Source organism: Mirounga angustirostris, unplaced genomic scaffold, assembly GCF_029215605.1.
Source record: "Mirounga angustirostris isolate CCGP_5_RB_7025 unplaced genomic scaffold, mMirAng1.0.hap1 SCAF_7, whole genome shotgun sequence".
NCBI lineage: Eukaryota > Metazoa > Chordata > Mammalia > Carnivora > Phocidae > Mirounga > Mirounga angustirostris.
Window position 1 is genome coordinate 11,814,268 of NW_026991715.1, and position 22,488 is coordinate 11,836,755.

Below are 22,488 nucleotides of genomic sequence, written 5' to 3' on the forward strand. Positions count from 1 at the left end.
TAAAAAGTTTTGGAGGTGAGTCCCACTAGTCTTTTTATTTTTAAATTTTTTTAAAAGATTTTATTTTTAAGTAGTCTCCACACCCAACACGGGGCTCAAACTCACAACCCCAAGATCAAGAGTTTCATGCTCCACCAACTGAGCCAGCCAGGCGCACTCCACTATAGTCTTTTTCTTTTTTTTTCTAAGATTTTATTTATTTGAGAAAGAGAGAGAGAGAGAGCACAAACCGGGTGAGGGGCAGAGGCAGAGGGCGAAGCAGACTCCCCACTGAGCAGGAAGCCTGAGACCATCCCAAGCTGAAGGCAGATGCTCACCAAATGAGCCACCTAGGCACCCCTTTGTCTTTCTTTTTTAAAGATTTACTTATTTGAGAGAGAGAGAGAGAGCACATAGAAGCACATGGGGGAGGGAGGGGCAAAGGGAGACAGAGTCCCACCCAAGTGGACTTGCCTCTGAGCATGGAACCCGACGCAGGACTTGATCCCAGACAGGGAGCCTGGGTGGCTCAGTTGGTTAAGTGATTGCCTTTGGCTCAGGTCATGATCCTGGGGTCCCTGGATCGAGTCCCGCATCAGGCTCCCCGCTCAGCAGGGAGTCTGTTTCTTCCTCTGACCCTTCCCCTCCTCATTCTCTCTCTCAAATAAATAAATAAAAATCTTTAAAAAAAAAAAAAGTCAGATACCCAACCTACTGCACCACCCGGGCACCTGCCCCACCCCCCATAGTTTTTTTAAAGCAAAGTTCTGGGGGTGCCTGGGTGACTCAGTCGGTTAAGTGTCTGCCTTTGGCTCAGGTCATGATCACAGGGTCCTGGGATCGAGTCCTGCATCGAATCCCACATTGGGCTCCCTGCTCAGCGGGGAGTCTGCTTCTCCCTCTCCCTCTGTGCTTCCCCCGACCTGAGTGTCCTCTCTCTCAAATAAGTAAATAAGATCTTTAAAAAAAAATAAAGCAAAGTTCTGAATTTGTCAATCCAAATTCAATATATATCTCTAAAATAAGAGAAAATTTTTATATAACAAGCCATGGTCACAAATAGCGAAATTAAAAATTCTTTAATATTCTCTAAGATCTAGTTCATAACACCAAATTTCCCTAACCATCTAAGAAATGTCTTTTAAAAGTTACTTTGTACAGGGGTGCGTGGGTGGCTCAGCCAGTTAGGTGTCTGACTCTTGATTTCAGCTCCGGTCATGATCTCAGGGTCATGAGATCCAGCCCTGAGTCAGGCTCCCGGCTAAGCAGGGAGTCTGCTGGAGGTTCTCTCTCTCTCCCTCTCCCCCTCCCCCTGCTCGTGTTCTGTCTCTCTCAAATAAATAAATCTTAAAAAAAAAAAGTTAGTTTGTACAAATTAGGACCCAAACTCCACGTGTTGTTGTATTTGCTTTTCTGTCTTTTGCATTTCTTTTAATCTAGAGCTGCCTACCTTATCCCTGGCCCTCCATATTTTTTATGCTACTGACTTGTTGAAGAAACCAGGCTCACCTCTAGGATGTCCTACCTTCTGGGTATGGCTGATGGCTTCTGTGTGGTACCATTTTACTTGTTCCCACTTCCCTTGTGAGAAGTTAGATCTAACAGACTGATTAAGATTCAGTGTCAACTTTCTGCAGGCAGCGATACTTCACTGATAATACTCTTTACGTCACAGAGCATTTCATCGAGAGGCACGTGAGGTCCACTTGTTCTCTCGGAAGCTGAGGGATTCGTGTGCAAGCACCTGGCCTTCCACCATGAAGCTCTCCATCAACTTCTTTTCTAAAGGCTTTGGTATCCATTGATGCTTGTTGCCGAGACCTTATTAGTGTTTGCAAAAGAGTTCTTTTTTATCCCCACCATTTGCCCTCCATGTATGAGCTGAGCATTTTTCTGAAAAAACAAAAAAACAAAAAAAAAAACAAAACCGGAACTTCCCCTCACCAATTAGGATAATCTGTTTGCTCTGAAAATGCAATTTGTTCGGAGCAGGCAATCTAAATGCTTGCTTTTTAGGGAAATGGGTTAATAAAACAAGTGTGTGGGGGTGCCTGGGTGGCTCGGTCAGTTAAGCATCTGCCTTTGGCTCAGGTCATGATCTCAGGGTCCTGGGATCCCAGCTCAGTGGGGAGTCTGCTTCTCCCTCTCCCTCTGCCTGCCACTCCTCCTGCTTGTGCTCTGTCAAATAAATAAATCTTAAAAAATAAAAAAAATAAATAAAACAAGCATGTGTTTGTTTTTGCATTAAACACCGCCCTGTCCAGCCCGAATGCCATCTGCGAGTGGGTCTTGCTGTGCCCTCCCAGCCTGCGGACCTGCGCTCCATCCCTGCTTTCCCGCTGAGCCTCCCCTTCTCCAGCACAGGGGACTTACTGGGGCTTCCCAGGGGGGCCAGCTTCCTGCGGCTCCCATGTCCCCAAGTTCTGTAAGCTTCTCACATAGCTATTCCTGGATTAATTCCATTATTCCACGTGTTATTTGTTGTGTGTGCTTCGGGTTTGCAGCAGCCTGGTATGGGTGGAGCCAGAGGGTGGCTAAGCAGGGGTGTGCGGTTAAGACTCACTTGAATCCTCACCTGCTCCCTCTAAAGCGACCTGACATAAATGTCTAATAAATAAAAGGAGTTGCAAATGATATGCAAATCTCCCTCCAGGCAAGTCCTCCAGGACTCACCTGCTTACTGATGGCCTTGCCTTGAGATTGTGAGCTCAAGCCCCCTGAATATGACAAATGGCTATTTTTCCCTGCCCCCCCGCCCCTCCCCCCAAAACCTGATCTTCCCACCTCCGACCTTTTGAATGTGTGGCGGCTTGAACAGACTGTGGTGTCCTGAAAGTTCAGAGCCCACCGGTGTCTCCTCCTCCCTTCATTCTAGCCAACTCTGAAAAATTTTAATGTATTTGCCTTGGCATTTCCTGTTCCTCCAGAAGCACTCATTTGCCTCCAAAGGTTTAGAGTATTTCGGCATGGAGAAAGGGGAAGAAAGGGGCAGCTTCTGAGGTTATAGCAAAACGAGAATCCTAAAGCCAGGCTTGTGTCATGTGGGGGAGGACGTTCCAGATTTCCTACAAGCCCAATGAACACGTCAGGTCAGTGGCAGAGACGACCTGGGAAGTGAAGAAAGGCAAGGCGCCGCCACAGGCCAAGGGGGTAGTTCTGTGATCCCCGGACCTGGGACCATGCAGAAAGGGTAGAAGGCAGGGGCAGAGGAGGGGAGGTGTCAGGATGCCCAAGGTCCTGACAGGAATGAACATGGGTACCGCCCTGAGATCAAACCTCCCCACCCCCCCACACTTTAGGGGACCCCATCCCAACACTCCCCGTAAGATGAGGAATCGGTGAGGCCCCTTCCTAGACCATGCTCCAGGTACCAAAGATCCTGGTGCTCCCGCCTGAACCCACTTCCCAGCTCTGCATGGGCTTCTTCCCTGCATCCTTTTTGGACCGTGCTTGTCAGGGTGTATACGCCAGGTCCAGGATGCGATGGAGGGAAGCTTCTCAAGGTGTGGGAGGGTGCCTAGGAGGGGAAGAGGAGGGCTGGACACAGGCCGGGAACCTTGAGGAGGCCAAGATTTCTAAATTTGAGCCCGGCTTTCCAGGCTTATGTTTCTCTAAGGTACCTGAAGGGGTGATGTTGGTGAAGTAGGAGGCTGGGGACATGTGAGCAAAGATGGCCTGACTCAAACCGTGTGGCATCTCAGATGGAGAGGGTGCAGGTGGGTAAAGAGCTGTCCCTACACCCCCTCTAAGAAGAGAAAGATGGTGCACCTGGATGGTTTAGTAGGTAGAGTGTGCAATTCTTGATCTCGAGATTCTGAATTCAAGCCCCATGTTGGGCAGAGTTTACTAAAAAAAAAATAAATAGATAAAATAAGAGGAGAAAGCCGATACTTATTCTGTGGATCTCCCCAGGGACTGCAGGAAGCCAGGACTGGCCAACCAGCACCCCAGGGAGAAAGCTTTGCACACGGTGCACTCTGTTCCAGGCCAGCAACCACCACTGCCAGATGGTGGCCTAGGGTGGAAAATGAAGTTAATTATGGATTTGTGTTATTCACAGTTATTTGTATGACCTGTTTTTCCAAATCTGTCATTATGTGTATTTGTCAACCAGGAAGACCCATCATTTTCTAGTTTGATGTGTAACTCTTAGATATTCACACATGGGGTAATGGGGTGGCCTTGTGACCTGCTTCTCTAGGCATAGCCTCCAAGAGGCTGAGTCCTAGAAGAAACACACTTAGCTTAGCTCCACGTCCAGCACCGAAGTGGGAGGGGAGGTAGCTAGATAATACCAAATGGAGACAGAGATTTGGGCATACAGATCTAGGACTGGCGTAAGAGCCAAGAGGCCCCGGTGCTGGGACAGTGTAATCAGAGGCAAATGGCAGTAACCCACCTGGAATGGATGCATCAGACCGGCAGATGCTCAGTGGGTACCAGGTGAGGGACCAGATGAGAGCAGCAACCTGCAAGAGAGACCCCATCAACCGCCAGGAGGCACATACATCGGGGATAGCAAGGAGCAGGAGAAGCGGCCACTGATCCCGGCCAAGACTGAAACGGTCACTTGACATAATTTAAATGGCCCCACCCCTGAGCCTGCCCTACCCCGAGAGCCAAAGTTACCGGCAAATGAAGCCCGGGTCCGTTTGAGAAAATGCATGTTTTCTTTGCACATCTGAGCATTGACTGCATTTGCAACCCTGTTACTACACACAAAGACAGTATCAACTTTTGGGGCTGGGAGTGAAGATCACATTGTTGAAACATGCTGAGCTTACTGTCGACTCAAACCCCTATCTTTTTTAGGGGCACCTGGCGGGCTCAGTCAGAGGAGCATGTGACTCTTGACCTCAGGGTTGTGAGTTTGAGCCCCGTGTTGAGTGTAGAGATTACTTCAATTAAAAACAAAAACAAAAACCTGTCTTTTAAAAATGATATTTGCCATCACTTATGGGGTTCTCATTTGCTTCTCCCGCCCAAGCTGCTGATTCTGCATCAGTGACTGGTTCTCAAACTTGACAGCGCAGCAGAACCACTCAGAGGGCTTGTTAAAACAGAGATAGCCACTCCTCCCCACCCCACCCCCCTTCTGATGCTGTAGGTCTCAAGTGGGACCAGAGGATTCGCATTTCTAAAAGTTCCTAGATGATGCCAATGCTCCTGTCTGCAGGCCACACACTTTTAAAACTATTGCTAAAAGCCTACGTTAATGGAGAAACATTATTCTGATTTCACTCTCAAAGACATGAAAAATTAGCCTTGACTGATACAGCACAAATCAACCTCCCCCAGACTTGGCAGGGCTTGTTGACTACATGTGTTGTTTATCAACAAGGGAACGCCAATTTTTTTCGTATGCAGAATGGGAAAACTTTAATACTGATAATATCCAGTGTTGCAGAGGATATGAGGAAGAGGTATTCCAATCTCCTGTGGGTGAGCTTATGAATGGCTACCCTCTTTTTGGATCCAATTTAATAGTAACTACCAATACTATTTTTTTTTCTTTGGTGCTGCAACCTGGCAACTACCAATACTTTTTAAGTACACATCCTTTAATCCAGAAATTGCCTGCTAGAAATCCCACAGGAAAACATATATGATGTTCACAGCAACACCTGTAAGTTGGAAATAATCAAATGTCCCTGAATGAGAAATATTAAAATCGGTACCAAGAGTCATAAAAGTAAAAGGTATTACCTGAATGATTCTTCTTCTATGCATGTCTCTATAATTTAACCACTGAATAATTTTCTACAGTATGTTCTGTAGCAGAAAGGAAAATACTCTGTAGCAGAGTATCGCTTGTGGATATTCTCGTGTGGAAGTCAGCTGCTGAAATTCAAATGCAAGATGAAAATCCATTAACATTCGAGCGAGTGACTTCTGTACTTTATCACATTGATTCCTTCAGTGATTTTCTTCCACTCCTCAGGGACTTCATAAAGCCCTACCAAACTCCTGGCTTGCACATCTGGTTTACAGGAAAGCAAGAGGGGCTTGGAGTTCCTCTAGTGAATTTTACATGCCTTTCATGTTCCCACAGACGCTTTTAAAAACTTTTTGAAATGTTCAGGGACTCACAGTAGGTTGTGAGTGAACTATGAAGAGGCCCCGTGCACCCATCACCCAGCTTCGTCAATGGTGTAGAACGGCAGTGCCTCATATCAGTTCAGGGAATCCCACGTACTTTTAATGGCAACCCTTAGTCAAAGCCTTGGGAGCCTCAATGAAAAGTTATTAGAACTGAACATCTGGAAAAATGTGACAATGGGCAAGAGGACGCATACCTCCGTCAAAGGAATGCCACGGGTTGGAGGGGGTGGGCAGAATCCCTGTCCTGGAGATGGAAAGCTCCACCACAAACTTTATGTATGTTAGAAACTACATCTATCTCTGTCTTACGTGTCTCTATTTATATGTGGATATAGGATATGTTCTAGAGATAGATACATTCCTACCTAAGAATATGGTATGTATATGATCTTGCATGAGATCTTTCATCTTGGGCCTCAGATTTATAGTTTGTAAAATGAGGGTGAGGAATGAAGCCACTAAGGTCTTCTCCAATGCCACAGTTCTGAGTTACGAGAGGTATTTTATTATCAGAAGATTATTTTCTGATATTTAAAATCTCAGTGTCAAGGTAGAAGCATGTCCCAGCACAATCTTTGAAAAACATGTCTTTTTCGGAAAAGCTATCAGAATTTAAAATGTGCATACTCTGCCCCAGCCATTCCACATCCATAAATTTAGCTTCAAGAGTCACCCAAGTAGGCGATGATACATTTCAAGGATCTTGCAACAATATTTTTGTAATTGTGAGAAATAAGATACTAATCATGATACATTTATGCCACATAATGCTAATAATACCAATACTACTACTAATTCACCACCGCTGAAAACAAAGCATGGATATTGAAAGACATTTATAATGTATCACTGAATGGAAATAAGTTGCAATACCCAATACATACCTCATGTTTATATGTCGATCTATATGTAACTCTTTAAGTATGTATGTAGTGCTTAAATATACAGATACATAAACATACATGTGTATGGAGAGAGATGAAAGGATTGAGGATTTACACAACAGTGGTGATGATTAACTTCAGGAATTATAGGATGGGGGTGGGATGGGGTGAGGACTACCACTGTTTTTCGTATTTTTTAAATTAAAAGAATAAATGTTCATTGTAACAAAGAAAAAAAAAGTTCGAAATGAAAGAAGCTATAAATTCTTTAACAATATATGTAGATATCCAAGTAATCAATCACTGGTCAGTCCCATACCATTTATTTTAAAATTTATCTTCTCGGGGTGCCCGGCTGGCTTAGTGGGTAGAGCGTGTGACTCTTGATCTTGGGGTTTTGAGTTTGAGCCCCACATTGGGTGTAGAGATTACTTAAAAATAAAATCTTTTAAAAAATAAGAAAAAAATTTCATCTTCTCATTGAATTGAGACGCTGCCTTTACAGTATGACTACCATTGGGTCTATTCCTGGAATTTCTCCTCTGTCCTGCCTAATCATGTGCCAATACCAAACTTTTAATTATGGAGGATTTAATAAGAGTGTGTTTTAATGTCTGCTAGGGCTAGTCCCTCTCTTTTTTTTTCAGTTTCCATAGCTTTTCTGGGATGTTCTCTCAAACAGAAGCAAACATGATCATTTTTATTGGGAGAAAAACATGTTTTCATGTTGAGTCTTCTTAAGAATAGGATACATCTTTTTAAATTGTTGAAGTCTAATTTTTGATCAAAAGTGTATTTTTTAGTTTTCCTCATAGGGGCACCTGGCTGGCTCAGTTGGGAGAATGTGTGACTGCTGACCTCGGGTTCGTGAGTTTGAGCCCCACGTTGGGCATAGAGATTGAAAATAAACTTTAAAAAAGGTTTACACGTAAGTTTCTTTTTGTAATCACAAAAGGGGTCTTCTCTTCAACGGCACCTTCTAACTAGGTTTGTATATTTATAAAGCCTTTTATCCTTTTTAGTGAACATTTTTATTGAACTGTGATTATACATACAGAAAAGTGCACAAACCGGCAAGTATACAGCTTGGTAAGTAGTCATAGAATGAAGGCACCGATGTAACCAGCACCACGGAAGCTGCCTTGCACTCTTCCCGGGCTTGTTGAGCTAAAGAAGCCAGATGAAAAATACCGTACATGATTCCACTTATATAAAGTTTAAAAAAAGACAAAACGATGGTGATTTAGTCATGATAGTGCTTACCTCTGTGGAGGGGGTAGTGACTGAAAGGGGATGCTGATTTTTGACACCTATAAAGTTTGCCTGTTCTGAACTTCATTTAAATGGAATCAGAGTTATATACACTCCTTTATGCCTGCTGAGTGCTGAAACTTATATCCAAGTATGATATTTGAATGTAGATTTGTAATTGCTACTTTAGTAAGTTCTCTTATAGTTTTTCAACAAATTTCTTCGGGTTTTCCAGATGTAAATGCGTATCTGCAAATAACCTCCTCCTGTCCATGAAATTCACATGGCTTTGTTTTGTCAAACTGCATTGGCTAAAACCAACAACACAATGTAAGTGGTAGAGAGATAGGGGCATGTCTTGTTTCACTTTGTGGAAGCCTCTTTTGTTTTCACATTAAGATGCTGGCGTTTGGGCAGAGGTACAATGTGAATGAATTACTCATCAGTTTCTGTTTTCCGAGTACATTCAGCATGAACTGAATGCTCAATTCCATCAAATCTCTTTTCTGAAAAATGGAATGAGTTTCTCCTTAACTCTTTTAATATGATGGATTGTCAACGATAGAATTATCCTTGCATTCCTATAATAAACCCAACTTTGTCATGATTTATTACCTTTTTAAAGTGCTGTTGGGAGTGTTTGCTAATACACTGCTAAGGTTTTTGCATTGATATTTGTGAGTGGTCTATAATTTTCTCTTTGCTACAATCTTTTTTTCAGTTTTGGAAATGCTAATGTATTCACTTTATAAAATCAATTCAGAAGTCTTAAAAAATTTTTTTTTTGGCACTTTGAGGTTCAGGATTCTTTTTCTAGCTTCTGGAATTGTATCAACACTGGGATTATTTAATCTTAAAGGTTTAGCAGAAATCCCCTGAAATCATCAAGGCCTGACACTTTTTTGGTAAGAAGTCCTTTATTAGTTTCTTCTATGGTAATTGGTTTGTTCTAAATTTCTGTGTCTATGAGGGTAAATCCTGGAAATCTGCATATTTCTAATTATATAAAATTAGTCTTATAATTTTGAAAAATTTCCTGTTTTGTGGTTATTTCTCCAGTTGTCATTTCAATGTGTATTTCTGCGTCCTCCCTTTTTTCCTGGAAGGGGTTCGCTGGTGGTTTGCGTATTTAAGTTCCCTCCCGCTCTCCCTTTTTACGAATTCCTTCCTTCAGTTTTCTTCTGGTTTGCTTTTTTCCTCCAGTTTTTAAGGCTTGGTTGTATAATTTTCAGCTTCTCCCATTTTTAATGATACAGTTCTAAATACTATAAATTTCCTGTCATAACTGTTTTTTTTAAAAAAATATTGAGGCCTTCATCAGTCTTGTGGTCGTATCTTTCTGGTGTGCTCTCACCATCTTTGGGGATGCTGGCTTGCTGCTTCTCTTAATTCTTCTAACTTCTCAATGAGGTTTGATTGTAATCCTTCTCACAGTTTTGTTTTGTTTTTTTCTTTGGAAGAGCGTTTTCCTGTACTTTTTTAGGAGGGGCGTGTTCTTCGATGACTTTTTTTAGCTCCACTGCCCTAAAGCTCCATTTTCATTTTGACAGTGGTTGACAGGACATCACTACTGACCTTCCTTCCCAGCCTTTACCTGGACTTTCTCTTCTCTTTGCCCTACCATACCTGTCCTGTCAAGCTGGAATCCTAATTCTAGCAGTTTCTCCTCAGTGCTAGGCTCTGGACACATACAGCACTGGGCCCAGACTACGTTAGCACACTCGGCAGACCTTGGTGCATTGCTGTGACGCTCACCTGCAAATGGAACCTGTCGAAGTCTGCACAGTTGCAGCTTCTGTTGACTGGCCCCCTGCCAGGCGGCTGAGAAACGGGGGGCTGTCAGAAACACAGCTGCCTGCTCTCCCCGTTCCCACAGATGCTGAAACTACGTCGGCCAGTTGTCTTCCTTCCTTCCTCACTTGCACTTTGAAGTTCATGAGGACAACGGTCATCTAGTTTTGTAGAACAGGGTCTGGGGCTACCCTGGTTACTCTGTATTCTTACTGGAAGGTTCAGAAAGTACACTATTGCCGTCATCGTCCCCGAGCTTAACCCCTGTGGGATCTCTATTAGAGAAGAGAGATTTTAATAACAATCATTTTATGATGGTTAGGACAGAAATTATAATTAGGAATTTACTGTATTTCAGGTACTATGTCAAGTGCTTTATATGCATTATCTCATTTCATCCTTGAATAACCTCAGGAGTTAGCCCTCCCTCCCTGATTTTATGGATGGGGAAGTTAGGGTCCAAGATTACAGTGCTGAACTTGCAGACCTGGGATTTAAACTCAAGTCCTCAGACTCCAGAGCACCTCCTTACTTAACAGACTCTCAAATACTAGCAGGTCCGACCGTTTCCAAACCTCTATGTGAACTGAAATGAAATATTAACTATTTAAAGATCTGATAAAAATGTATACATATTACAGGTCAAATCTAAAAATACTGTAGATGATGAATACACTGAACTGTGTTGTATGACCTGATTAATCTTGTTTTCAGGCAGATGCTCAAAAAAAAGCTTCTCGTACTAACTTCTGAAAAATACCATAATGAGGGTGGGGGCAGAACACAGAGTTATTTGAGATTTTGGACTTCCTACTTCCCTGCTCATTATAGTATCACTGCCAAAGAATAAGTATGTGAAATATTACTTATAATTTAGTTTTTAATAAATACTGCTCTTGTAAATAACTGTTTAGAAACAAGAGTCGTCTCTCTGCAGGTCCCTGGCCTGTGTTTTGGTCAGCACGTCACGATGGAAGGTGAACACTCACTGGGCCACAAAATTTCATAAAAAGGGCCCTCACACGTGTACTGTTTAGAATCATATTGTAATTTATAATTTTATGCTATTAAATTATACAAGTGAGTTAGGAAATATTTCTTAATAGTTTTATGAAATACTTTTAAACTTGGAGTTCTCTTCCACTTACGGATACGGTTACTATTATTACTAACTTTCTTACCTTCTAACTGCTAGTGGCAATTCAGGAAAAACAATCTGGGTTTTTTATAATCGCTCTAAAGCCATTCCATATATGCTATTTTAACTCCCGATGTCTAGGAAATGACTTAGTTTGAGATAGGGATGTCTTAATTTGCCAGGATTTAAATAGAAGCAACTAAAATAACTCATTGAAAGATAACATCTGCTTTTAAGCTTATATTTTCCCCCACAATCAGAAAACGGATTTTATTTCTAATTAAAAAAATAATAAAGTTGACTTGGGCAAGAGGAGTTTTAAAACTAAGGATGCCAACAACAAATGAATCATTTCTCTAAGCACATACCAGATTTCCCTTTGGAAGGACCACCATTTAAGGGCATTTTCTCCTCAAATTTAGGAAATTAAAATTTAAATATTATAATTCCTAAACAGTAATACTAGTAATTTTTTATACTGATAGTTGTGTAGAATAATTCAACATTTATTATCACCAAGACTTTAACTTTAACCTATCTCCTTCAGTGCAGAGATTTTCTTCTCCATTTCAGTACTTGTCTCACATCTTTGAACGTCATTCCAACAACAGTGATGGATGTGATTTATTGATAAATTGGTTACTAATGAAGATGAGTTTTTACACGATTTCCTTTACAATTAGCTAGTTCACAGAATGAACAAAACAAGAAGAACAAAAGCGACACCCCAGTCTTTAACCCCTAAACAGAACATTTCCCTTCCACTTACCTGAAAATATAAAACTATAAATGACCATGTATGGGGCTGCACCATTAAATTTACTTTAGTGGTTCTGGTTTTTTACTGAGAGTTTTACTTATTTACTTTGAAAAAATTAGAAAATTGTCATTTTGAAATCAGAACCACTAACACACTCTGGAGGCAACAAACTAAAAAAAAACCAATAGCTAAAAATAACTCCCTTATAAAAGTACAATTTATAGTATCACATATTTCAGAAAAATAAACCAAACCACTCAATGTCTTTCCTTCTAGATGACTATTTTCTCCCCAGAAAGAAGAAAAAGCAACTAATGAAATTAAAATCAAACACAACTGTTATTCACCCTCAAAACATCTAAATAAGTGACCCACACAGCACAAAACTTTCTCATTCACAATCACATACAGTTATTTTTTCCTCAATTACATAATAGTCTTCTTAAATCAATGTCCCTTTAGAAAATTACTGTATTAGTTAAGCCTATTCATCCTTGCTATGAAGTTAATTTCATTTATGTAGGCCTCATAAGTTTAACTGGCACACTTAATAAGACAAAGTAAGTCATTCTTCTGTTTAAAAATTATGGAATCATCTGTTTTCAAAGAAGAATCCTAAATACTTAATTCATTAAAGCAATTTCCTACCATCAGCTATCAAGCTTTTTAAATGATCACTAAGTGTTCACCCAAGGATTATCGATGCTATGTGAACTGTAAACTTGTTTTGAAGATTTGTGTCCATTTTACAGTATGATACAATTCGTAGAGTTTTTTAAAAATATAACCTACATACATATAGTTAATTTGCCCCAAAGAACTTCTTAGAAATACAGTAGAAACATTTAAGAACCACAACAGAGTCCACTGTGGTTCAGACGTCAACAAAGATTTTCTTGAAACCCAGTACAAAGGTTACGGGCTCAAGACCATATTCCAAAGTGACATCGGCGCGAGATTTGATTGCGAGACTACCTCTTAAAAAAAGAGCACATTGGTTATACATGGCTTTTAACCTCGAGCTACAGTTATGCTACAAATCCCCCCACCCTCCCGACCTAAGTGAAGTCAGTCATGTGGAGATGTGCACATTCTCTGGGCACTGTTTAGAGTCCTTGGTTTTCCAGCTCTGATGGAGATCTCGAAGGCGTTCAGAAGTCCGTGTGCTTACATTCAGGGCAGGATGAACTTTACAAATTCCACTTTCCTCCATTAGTGACAGGCCACAGATCCCAAAGTATGCATGCAAAGCATCTGAAAACGAGGTATTTTTTTTTTTTTTATCATAACAGGCATTCTTATTTGTACATGCTGCAAAGTACTATAGCTACATATCTATTAGTCCAGCACATTAAAATTAAATTTAGAAAAATGTTAAATACAGGTTTTGAAACATGTGCTTTCTCAAAAAGTCTTTGTCAAAACACCAATTAAAAAAAAACAGATGATCAAAATCAGGTATTTTATCGAAGAAAATATCATTAACAAAGGAAAACAGTTCTCAAATGAAAAGGTGACATTCCCAACATCCTCTATGATTAAAAAAACAAAGTAGAGTAGCAGTAATACAAGACCTCTCACTTAGGGGGTTTCCCCTTTGCTTCCCACAGAATACAGAAATAAGGGGCTTTAGCTCTGTATCATAAAAGGAAAAATTTTCCTGAAAAATGAAAATAAACCTCTGACTCTAAGTAGCAATACCCCTCCCCACCAAGTTTTACCTCTGACATTTCCGTAACCAATTCTACCACAGTACTGTGTTCAGTGAAAGATGCCTAAACAGAATAATCCGCTGTGGAATGCTGTACCAAATTTAGTTTTCCTATTTAGGGGAATCTCAATCATCCAAAAAATGTCTGACCTGACAGTAAAAACAAACTCACATTCTCTGTGGCTATAAATACCATAACCTTTCTTCTATACTGGCCTCCCTACTATTTCCCGTCTTTTGGGGGCAGCGACCCTCTTCCATTCAAGTGGCCACAGGAATCACATGGCTGTTGCCTGCTGGACAGCCTTATACGGACTCTGAAGAGCTCAGAGATCTGCAGTTATGGGCATACTACAAAAAAACATATTTTGTAGCCATCAGGCATTTTTCCTATTTTTGTACTGGCCATCATTTATGGCCTCAAGAGCTACTGAAGTTCAGAACACCTTTACCGACTCAAACTTTGTCAGAAGTATTAGAAAGTTTTACTTACATGAGTATCAACTACTTTTCAAAACAGAGGGACAGATAATTGTGCTTACTCAAGATTATTTCTGAAAATGTTATCTCACTAGTGGAGGCCCATGTCAATCTCCTTTCATGTCTTCTCAAGAGAATGCTTAGGTTTCTTCTGGCTCACTTTTCTCTCATTTTCAGACCACAAAAAATAAATTTAATTTCCCCTGTACTATGAAATTTTCCTTGTAGTTATTCTAAAATTACAGAAGGCACAAACCAACATTATATTTTATTGACTAGAAATTAGGAAACTTTTCTAGGAAAAAATGCAACTGAAAGAGAAATAAAATCCATCCAGGATAACAAAATAGGATCTTCTACTTTCCACGTAATGGAAAAATAAAACATCTTTTTCTCAGAAAGCTTTCTGTAAAAGTCAATGAACCAGAACTTAATTGTTTCAAACCTCAAAGCTTTTTTAAAAAACTTACCTGTAGGTATATTCAAGCATATCAAATGCTGAAATATATAGTTTCTTCATAATAAAAGTTCATTAGTTTCTTAAGTTTCTTCTGTAAATGTATATAAAAATGCTTTGTGTCAAATCTGCTACTAAATTAACTAGAACCAAGAATATGCTAATTTTAAAGACTCTTTTTTTTTTTTTTTAAAGATTTATTTATTTGAGAGAGTGAGAATGAGAGAGAGAGTACATGAGAGGGGGGGAGGGTTAGAGGGAGAAGCAGGCTCCTCGCTGAGCAGGGAGCCCGATGCGGGACTCGATCCAGGGACTCCAGGATCATGACCTGAGCCGAAGGCAGTCGCTTAACCAACTGAGCCACCCAGGTGCCCCTAATTTTAAAGACTCTTAAAAAATGATTTTCCCAAAGGCCCTATTAAACAGGTCTTTCCACATAAATTCAATTTATGATACACAGATCTTCTATGCTCTGCAGTTTACAGGTTCTGAAGACATTTTACCATATCTGTAAAAAGTATTATATCCAAGTATTTACCCAAATATTAAAGTTAGCAACTAAGTGCTAGAAAATACCTTCAAGAATTAAAAAAAAAAAAATCTATTCTGGGGCGCCTGGGTGGCTCAGTTGGTTAAGCATCCGACTCTCGATTTTGGCTCAGGTCATAGTCTCAGGGGTTGTGAGATCAAGCCCCTGGCGAGCTCCACACTCAGCGGGGAGTCTGCTTGAAGATTCTCTCCCTCTGCCCTCCCTCCATTCACGCTTGCTAACTAAGGCAAATAAATAGATCTTTAAAAAAAAAAATCTACTGTAAATACTCAAAATGTATTTCAAGTATGTTTATGCCAGACATGCTTTCCAAGATATTGTCATTTCCCTATTCCCATTTGTTAAAATGTACATTTGTTAAAATAGTACAAGCTCTGATGAAAAATAATGTCATCAAGACAATTCTCAGTTTTCTTGAGGTACTGCTCTAACATTTATAGCTATGGTTACACATACCAAAATTTAAAAATATTATTTTGCTTTAGAAATTAGAACATAAAAAAAAAAACCAGAAAGAACTCCAACAACTCAACAGAAAAAACAACAAGTAACCCAACTGAAAAAGGGGCAAAGGATCTGAATAGCTCTTTCTCCAAAGAAGATATACAAAAGGCCAACCAGTGCATGAAAAGATGCTTGACATCAATAACCATGAGGGAAATGCAAATTAAAGCCATAGTGAGATACTATGTCACTCTTGCTAGAATGGCCATAATCAAAAGAATAAGCGATAACAAATGCCGGCGTGTAGGTGGAAAAGGGAACCCTTGTACATGGCTGGTAGGAATGTAAACTGGCACAGCCCTTATGGAAAAAAGTATGGAGAAGCCTCAAAAAATTAAAAATGGAACTACCATATGATCCAGTAATATCCCCAAAGGAAACGAAAACACTACCTTGGTATCTATACCTCCATGTTCACAGAATTATGTACAATAGCCAAGATACAGACACAACCTAAATGCCCACCGATGGATGAATGGATAAAGAATCTGTGGTATCTGCATACACAATGGAACATGATTCAGCCATAAAGATGAGGAAATCCTACTATTTGCAACAACATGGATGGACCTTGAAGGTGTAATGCTAAGTGAAATAAGTCAGGCAAAGACAAATACTGTGTGATCTCACTTAGATGTGGAATCTAAAAAACAAAAACAAAAAACCAAACTCATAGAAAAAAAGAGATTGGACTTGTGCTTAGGAGGGGCAGGGGTGGGCAGGGGAGGGGGAATTGGAAGAAGGGGGTCAAAAGGAACCAACTGCCACTACTAAGTAAGTACTGGGGATGTAACACACAACACAAGGACTTCAGCTCACCCTGCTGTACGACATACAGGAAACGTGTTCAGACAGTGAACCCTAAGACTGCTCATCACAAACATAAATTGTTCGCCCTTTACCATCTTCTTGTCTTCTGTATCTATGAGAAGGCGGGAGCTAGCTGAGCCCACTCTGGCAGTCATTTCATTATAGATGTGCACCAAACCATCATGCTGTATGCCTTCAACTTACACAGTGATGTAGGGTCAATGATTTCTCAATAAAACTAGAAAAAATATTCTTTGGCTTTAGAAATTAAAAGCATTAAAGAGGAGAAAATACATTTACAGTACAACACAATATTTATCGAAAAAATCCATTTACAAGTGGACAGGCACAGTTCAAACCTGTGTGGTTCAAGGATCGACTGTACTTACTAAATCCAAGAATCTTTTGTTCTTTACCTCCCTGCCACTCCTGAGCTTGGAAAACAGTGAATATCACATTGTCTGAATCTATTTGGCTCCTGAGTTTTAGACAGTGAATGTTAAGAGTTCAGATAGCAAAGTACCCATCTAAAAAAATTAACCTGAATCTGATGAAATTCAGAGAACAAGGGTATGGACAGTGAGGGACAGCTACCTTCAGAATTAGAGATATTTGATGTAATGGCTTCTGAACAGAGTAAGAACAGGTCCCTTCTGGACTTGGTAATTCATTCTACTTGGCTCTAGCGACAGCTAATAATTCTAAAGATTCTGGATGGACCAAATGATTCTCTATTTTGGACAGGGCCCATTGAGACCATCTGCCTCACTGCCTCAAATGAAATAAAACACTGGTAAGTGAAATATATGGAAAACAAGGCATACTATAGCAATACATCTTGATAATCCAACCCTTCCTTTATACCCCTCAACATGCTAAATTTCCCCTAAACTTAAACAATTTACCTTTTTAAAAAACATATTAAGTTTACAACTGTAGCTGAATTTTCTCTTATGCCCTTTCTGACAAAGATGCCTGAGGGTCTACTCAAGAAATAGAGTTGTTCTAGATTCATACAAAAAATGAATTACCTGGATGACTATCTGGCCACTTGGCAAATCCCCCTACTAGGCGATCTTGAGTTGATAAGATGTAATTTCTATTTTTCTCAAAGTTGGTGTATTGAAAAATTTTCAGAAGCTGAAATGACAGGACAAATATAAATTTACTGACATCAAACTTTCATTTTGACCTTTGGCTCAATTTTCAGATATACATCAATTAAATATGCTTTTCTGTAGCTAAGGCTCTCAAAGCAAGCCTCTGGAGACCTGAGCACTTAGAATCAGTCAACCACATTATTATCATTTTTGTCATCTGATCACAACTACTCTCCTTTCCTTGACCTACTCACTACTTCCCTCTTCTGAACCACGCCCAACTAATCTCTTTGCATCACATTTAGCTAGGTTCAAAACACAACTCTGCCAATCTGTTCAACTTAGTCATTTTTAAAAAGGACAATTTTATCTTTTATTTTATCAATTTTATCTATCTATATTCTAATTCTTATTATAGGCTTTTGAACTATTACTTACAAACCGTTAGTAACTTGAACCAAAAATATTTCAAAAAAAAAAACCAACAAAAATTATTAACCAGATGACAGTTTTGAGACTAGTAAAAAAATTGTAGCTTTTTAGTCAGGAAAGGTAAAAGGTGAGACAAGTATACTTTTAGCATAAAAAACTATGTAGCTTTAAGATTTAGGACATATGTTTATTCTCTCTCTCAAGATCCCATTAAATAGAAAAAATAAAGAATAACTCAAACTATGAAAGGGTGTTGGGGAGGGTGGAGCAGTAGACAAGAGAGTTCAAGAAATTTCTGATAAGACACAAAGCAGTTGAAAGTATGTTAATGAATCAAAGAGCCATAGAAGATATGAGTGATTAAAGAACCATTATTTCTCAAAAAGAGAAACAAAGCCTAAAAGAATTATGATACAAATAAGAAACACATTCATTCATTTTAATTTAGTCAATACAATAAAAAGGAAAGAGACTCATTAGAATCCATCAGCTAGAAACATTTTCCATCAAGTGTCTGATGGGTCATTACATAAGGAGAAACTATAATCTTAAGATGTACTTGGTTCAGCAATAAACAATATTTACATGATCACAGTAAGTGCTGATTCTCGGTTTTTAAATTTTAGAATCAACCTACAGGCAAAGCATAAAATATGTGAATACTGTTACTAAATAAAATATGAATGTTAACTCGACATTATAAAAGTAAAGGTAATATGACAGAATTAGAAGGTGCAAAGAGGAAAAGTTTCAGGACTAAAAAATATATAACCAGTAATAATCTGCTTGAAAAAAGGGAGGCTAAATCTTCATTCTTCATAGTTGGGAATCAAAGATAATGTCTAAAGAGAAATTAAGATATCATTTAAAGTTGGGGTGCCTGGTGGGCTTAGTCAGTAGAGCATGTGACTCTTGATCTCAGTATCATGAGTTCATGCCTGACAGTGGGTGGAAAACTTACTTAAAAAAATAAAACAGGAAAATATTTCTAAAAATAAAAAAAATCAGTTACTTGTGATATTCATAAGAATTAAGAATCTTTAAAATGTTTAAAAATGGCGGGTGCCTGGGTGGCTCAGTCGTTAAGCGTCTGCCTTCGGCTCAGGTCATGATCCCAGGGTCCTGGGATCGAGCCCCACATCGGGCTCCCTGCTCCGCGGGAAGCCTGCTTCTCCCTCTCCCACTCCCCTGCTTGTGTTCCCTCTCTTGCTGGCTCTCTCTGTCAAATAAATAAAATCTTTAAAAAAAAAAAAAATGTTTAAAAATGGTTGCTTTCAGAAAATTGTCAAAGACTACCAAGGTCATATCGAAAAGACTCAAGAGCCTACTTGAAGGATCTCTGGCTAAAAATGGGATGTTTTGAGCATCAAAAAGAACAATATAATGGATTAAAACATACGTTAACCTCAATGGCTGCTAAAACGATTCTGTAAAAAAAAAAAACCAATGAGGTTTTTATACAACAGCAACACACAATCCAAAAAGAAATTAGAAAGCAATTCCACTTAAAACAGCGTATAAAATAATTAAATATTTAGGAATAAATCTGATCAAGGACGTGAGAGACATGTATGCTGAAAACTACAAAATACTGCTGAAAGAAATTAAAGATCTAAATAAATGAAAAGACATCCCATGCTCACTGTAGGAGAACTTAAGCTATTAAAAGTCAATACTACCCAAAGTGATCTTCAGATTCAATGCAATAGATTTTTTTGTAAAAATTGGAAAAACCAATTTTCAAATTCCTATGAAACTGCAAGGGGTCCAAACAGCCCCAACAATGATGAAAAAGAACAAAGTTGGACTCACACTTCCTGGCTCGGAAACTTACTACAAAAGCTGTAGGGATTAAAACAGTACGGTACTGGCATAGGGAGAGACACATGGACTAATGGGGCAGAATAGAGAGCCCATAAAACAAACAAACCCACATGTATGTGTTCAGTTGATTTTCCACAAAGGGCCAAGGCCATTTAATGGAGCAAAGAACAGCTTTTCAACAAATGAACCTGGGAAAGCAGGATATCCACATGCAAAATAATGAAGTTGAACCCTTAGTTTATGCCATATATAAAAATTAACTCAAAATGAATCAAAGACCTAAATTCAAGGGCTAAAACTACAAAAATTGTTGGAAGAAAATACCGGGGAAAATCCTTATGACATTGGCTTTGGCAATGATTTCATGAAAAACAGGTAAACTGGACTTGATCACAATTAAAAACTTTTGTACATCAAAGGACATTACCAACAGAGTGAAAGGCAACCATAGAATGGGAAAAAATTATCTGCATACCATATATCTTGATAAGGGATTAATATCCCAAACACTTGAGAACAAAAAACATGATTAAAAAATGGGTGAAGGACCTGAATTGACACTTCTCCAAAGAAGATACAGAAATGGCCAATGAGCACATCAGAAGATGCTCAATATCACTAATCATTAGGAAAATGCAAATCAAAACCACAATGAGACAGCACTTCACACCCACTGGGATGGCTATTATAAAAACCAAAAAACCAAACAGAAAAATCAAGTGTTATTGAGGGTAACTGGAACCCTGGTACGCTGCTAGCAGGAATGTAAAATGGTGCACACCCTCATTGTGGAAAGCATGGCGGTACCTCACAAAGTTCAACAGAGAACTACCATATGATCCAGCAATTCCACTCCTAGGTAAATACACAAAAGAAATGAAAACATAAACTCACTTATTTGTACATCTATGTTCAGAGTTGCCTTATTCCCAACAGCTAAAACATGGAAATAACCCAAGTGTCCATCAGCGGATAAATGGGTAAACAAAATGTGATATAAACATACAACAGCATATTACTCAGCCATAAAAAGGAACGAAATTTTGATATATGCTACAACATGGATGGACCTTGAAAGTATTATGCTAAGCAAAATAAGCCAGACATAGAAGGACACATATTGTGTGATTCCACTTATGTGATGTACCAAGAATAGGCAAATTCATAAAGACAGAGAGAAGAGAGATGACCCAGGGCCAGTGGGAGAGGAGAATGGTAATGAGTACAGAGTATATACTGCGGATAATGAAAGTTTTGGGTATACATACTGGTGAGGGTTACAGAACATTGCGAATGTAATTAATACCACTGAATTATATACTTACAAATAGTTAAACTAATAAATATTATATTATGTATATTTTGCCATCATAAAATAAAAAGCTGATGGGGGACTTTGTTGAGGATAAATCCGGTCTGACGGCTCTGGAGCCCTTTGATCAAAAGGAGATGACCAAAGATTATGTGCTTCTTGATGTGATGCAAAAGGAAATATACATAGTCAATGACTAGATACCTAAAGGTATCAAGGAATTAGGGCTTTTTCAGATGTGACAATGACACTACAGTTCTGTTACTTAGAAAGTTATTTTTGGTTAGGAACTATATTGAAAAATTTCCAGATAATATAAAAAATGTTATCTGGGATCTGCCCTCACATAATACAGTGAGGCGAAGGGCAAGGGGTTGGAATATGGATAAGACTGGAGCTGGCTTTGGGATAAAAGCTGATGCGTCCAGCTGTGGACTTACAGGGGTTCATTACACTATTCTACTTCAGAATATGTCTGGAATTTTCCATAATTAAAAAAGTATTAAAGCGGTACACCCAAGGAATGGCACTAGGAGTGAGGGGAGAGAGGGAGATATACTGCCTTCATGTTAATCATTCTGTTTTCAGCATTTCAGAATTTAAGAGAAAAAATTAGGATATTATATAAAAGATGAACATGGACTTTTGTTAGATTTCAGAATATCAGGGCGCCTGGGTGGCTCAGTTGGTTAAGCGACTGCCTTCGGCTCAGGTCATGATCCTGGAGTCCCGGGATCGAGTCCCGCATCGGGCTCCCTGCTCGGCAGGGAGTCTGCTTCTCCCTCTCCCACTACCCCTGCTTGTGTTCCCTCTCTCGCTGTGTCTTTCTCTGTCAAATAAATAAATAAAATCTTAAAAAAAAAAAAAAAAAAAAAAAAAAGATTTCAGAATATCAGAATTAGGTGAAACATTTTAAAGGGGAAAGGCAATTTTAAGACAGAGCAAACTTGAGGGTATTTAGTGGTTAATAAGCTTATAAAATTAGGCATGTCAAAAAGGTAACAAATGGAGAGAAATGTGCAAAAGTGTTAATCAGTAAGTTATTCAGAAGGGTTAGGCAAATAAATCAATAAAAAATTAAAAACCACAAACTGTTTTCAAGGGAATGACCCATGGTTTATCTTTTAAGATTCGTAACTTCCGGGCGCCTGGGTGGCTGGCTCAGTTGGTTAAGCGACCGCCTTCGGCTCAGGTCATGATCCTGGAGTCCCTGGATCGAGTCCCACATCGGGCTCCCTGCTCGGCAGGGAGTCTGCTTCTCCCTCTGACCCTCTCCCCTCTCATGTGCTCTGTCTCTCATTCTCTCTCTCACAAATAAATAAAATCTTAAAAAAAAAAATTAAAAAAAAAAAAAAAAGATTCGTAACTTCCCATAAAGCCTTTACTGCTACCATGTTCAGACA

At 39.3% G+C, this 22,488-nt stretch overlaps 1 protein-coding gene across 2 annotated transcripts in view; it reads right to left on the minus strand.

Moving 5' to 3' along the window:
- Positions 1 to 9,324: 9,324 nt before the first annotated feature.
- The window catches only part of PGGT1B (protein geranylgeranyltransferase type I subunit beta), a 57,028-nt gene continuing 43,864 nt past the window's right edge, over positions 9,325 to 22,488 (minus strand). Inside the window, exons 8-10 of one of the 2 annotated variants that reach the window (XR_010412954.1) lie at positions 17,449 to 17,557; positions 14,567 to 14,647; positions 13,027 to 13,159 (exon numbers count right to left, since the gene is read on the minus strand). Coding sequence is in view for 1 of the 2 variants with exons in the window: in XM_045891040.3 (XP_045746996.2) it covers positions 12,978 to 13,159; positions 17,449 to 17,557 (291 nt within the window). In the remaining variant the exon portion in view is untranslated. Of the gene's footprint in view, positions 13,160 to 14,566; positions 14,648 to 17,448; positions 17,558 to 22,488 lie in introns of both variants that reach the window. The other variant, XM_045891040.3, reaches the window with a different exon arrangement.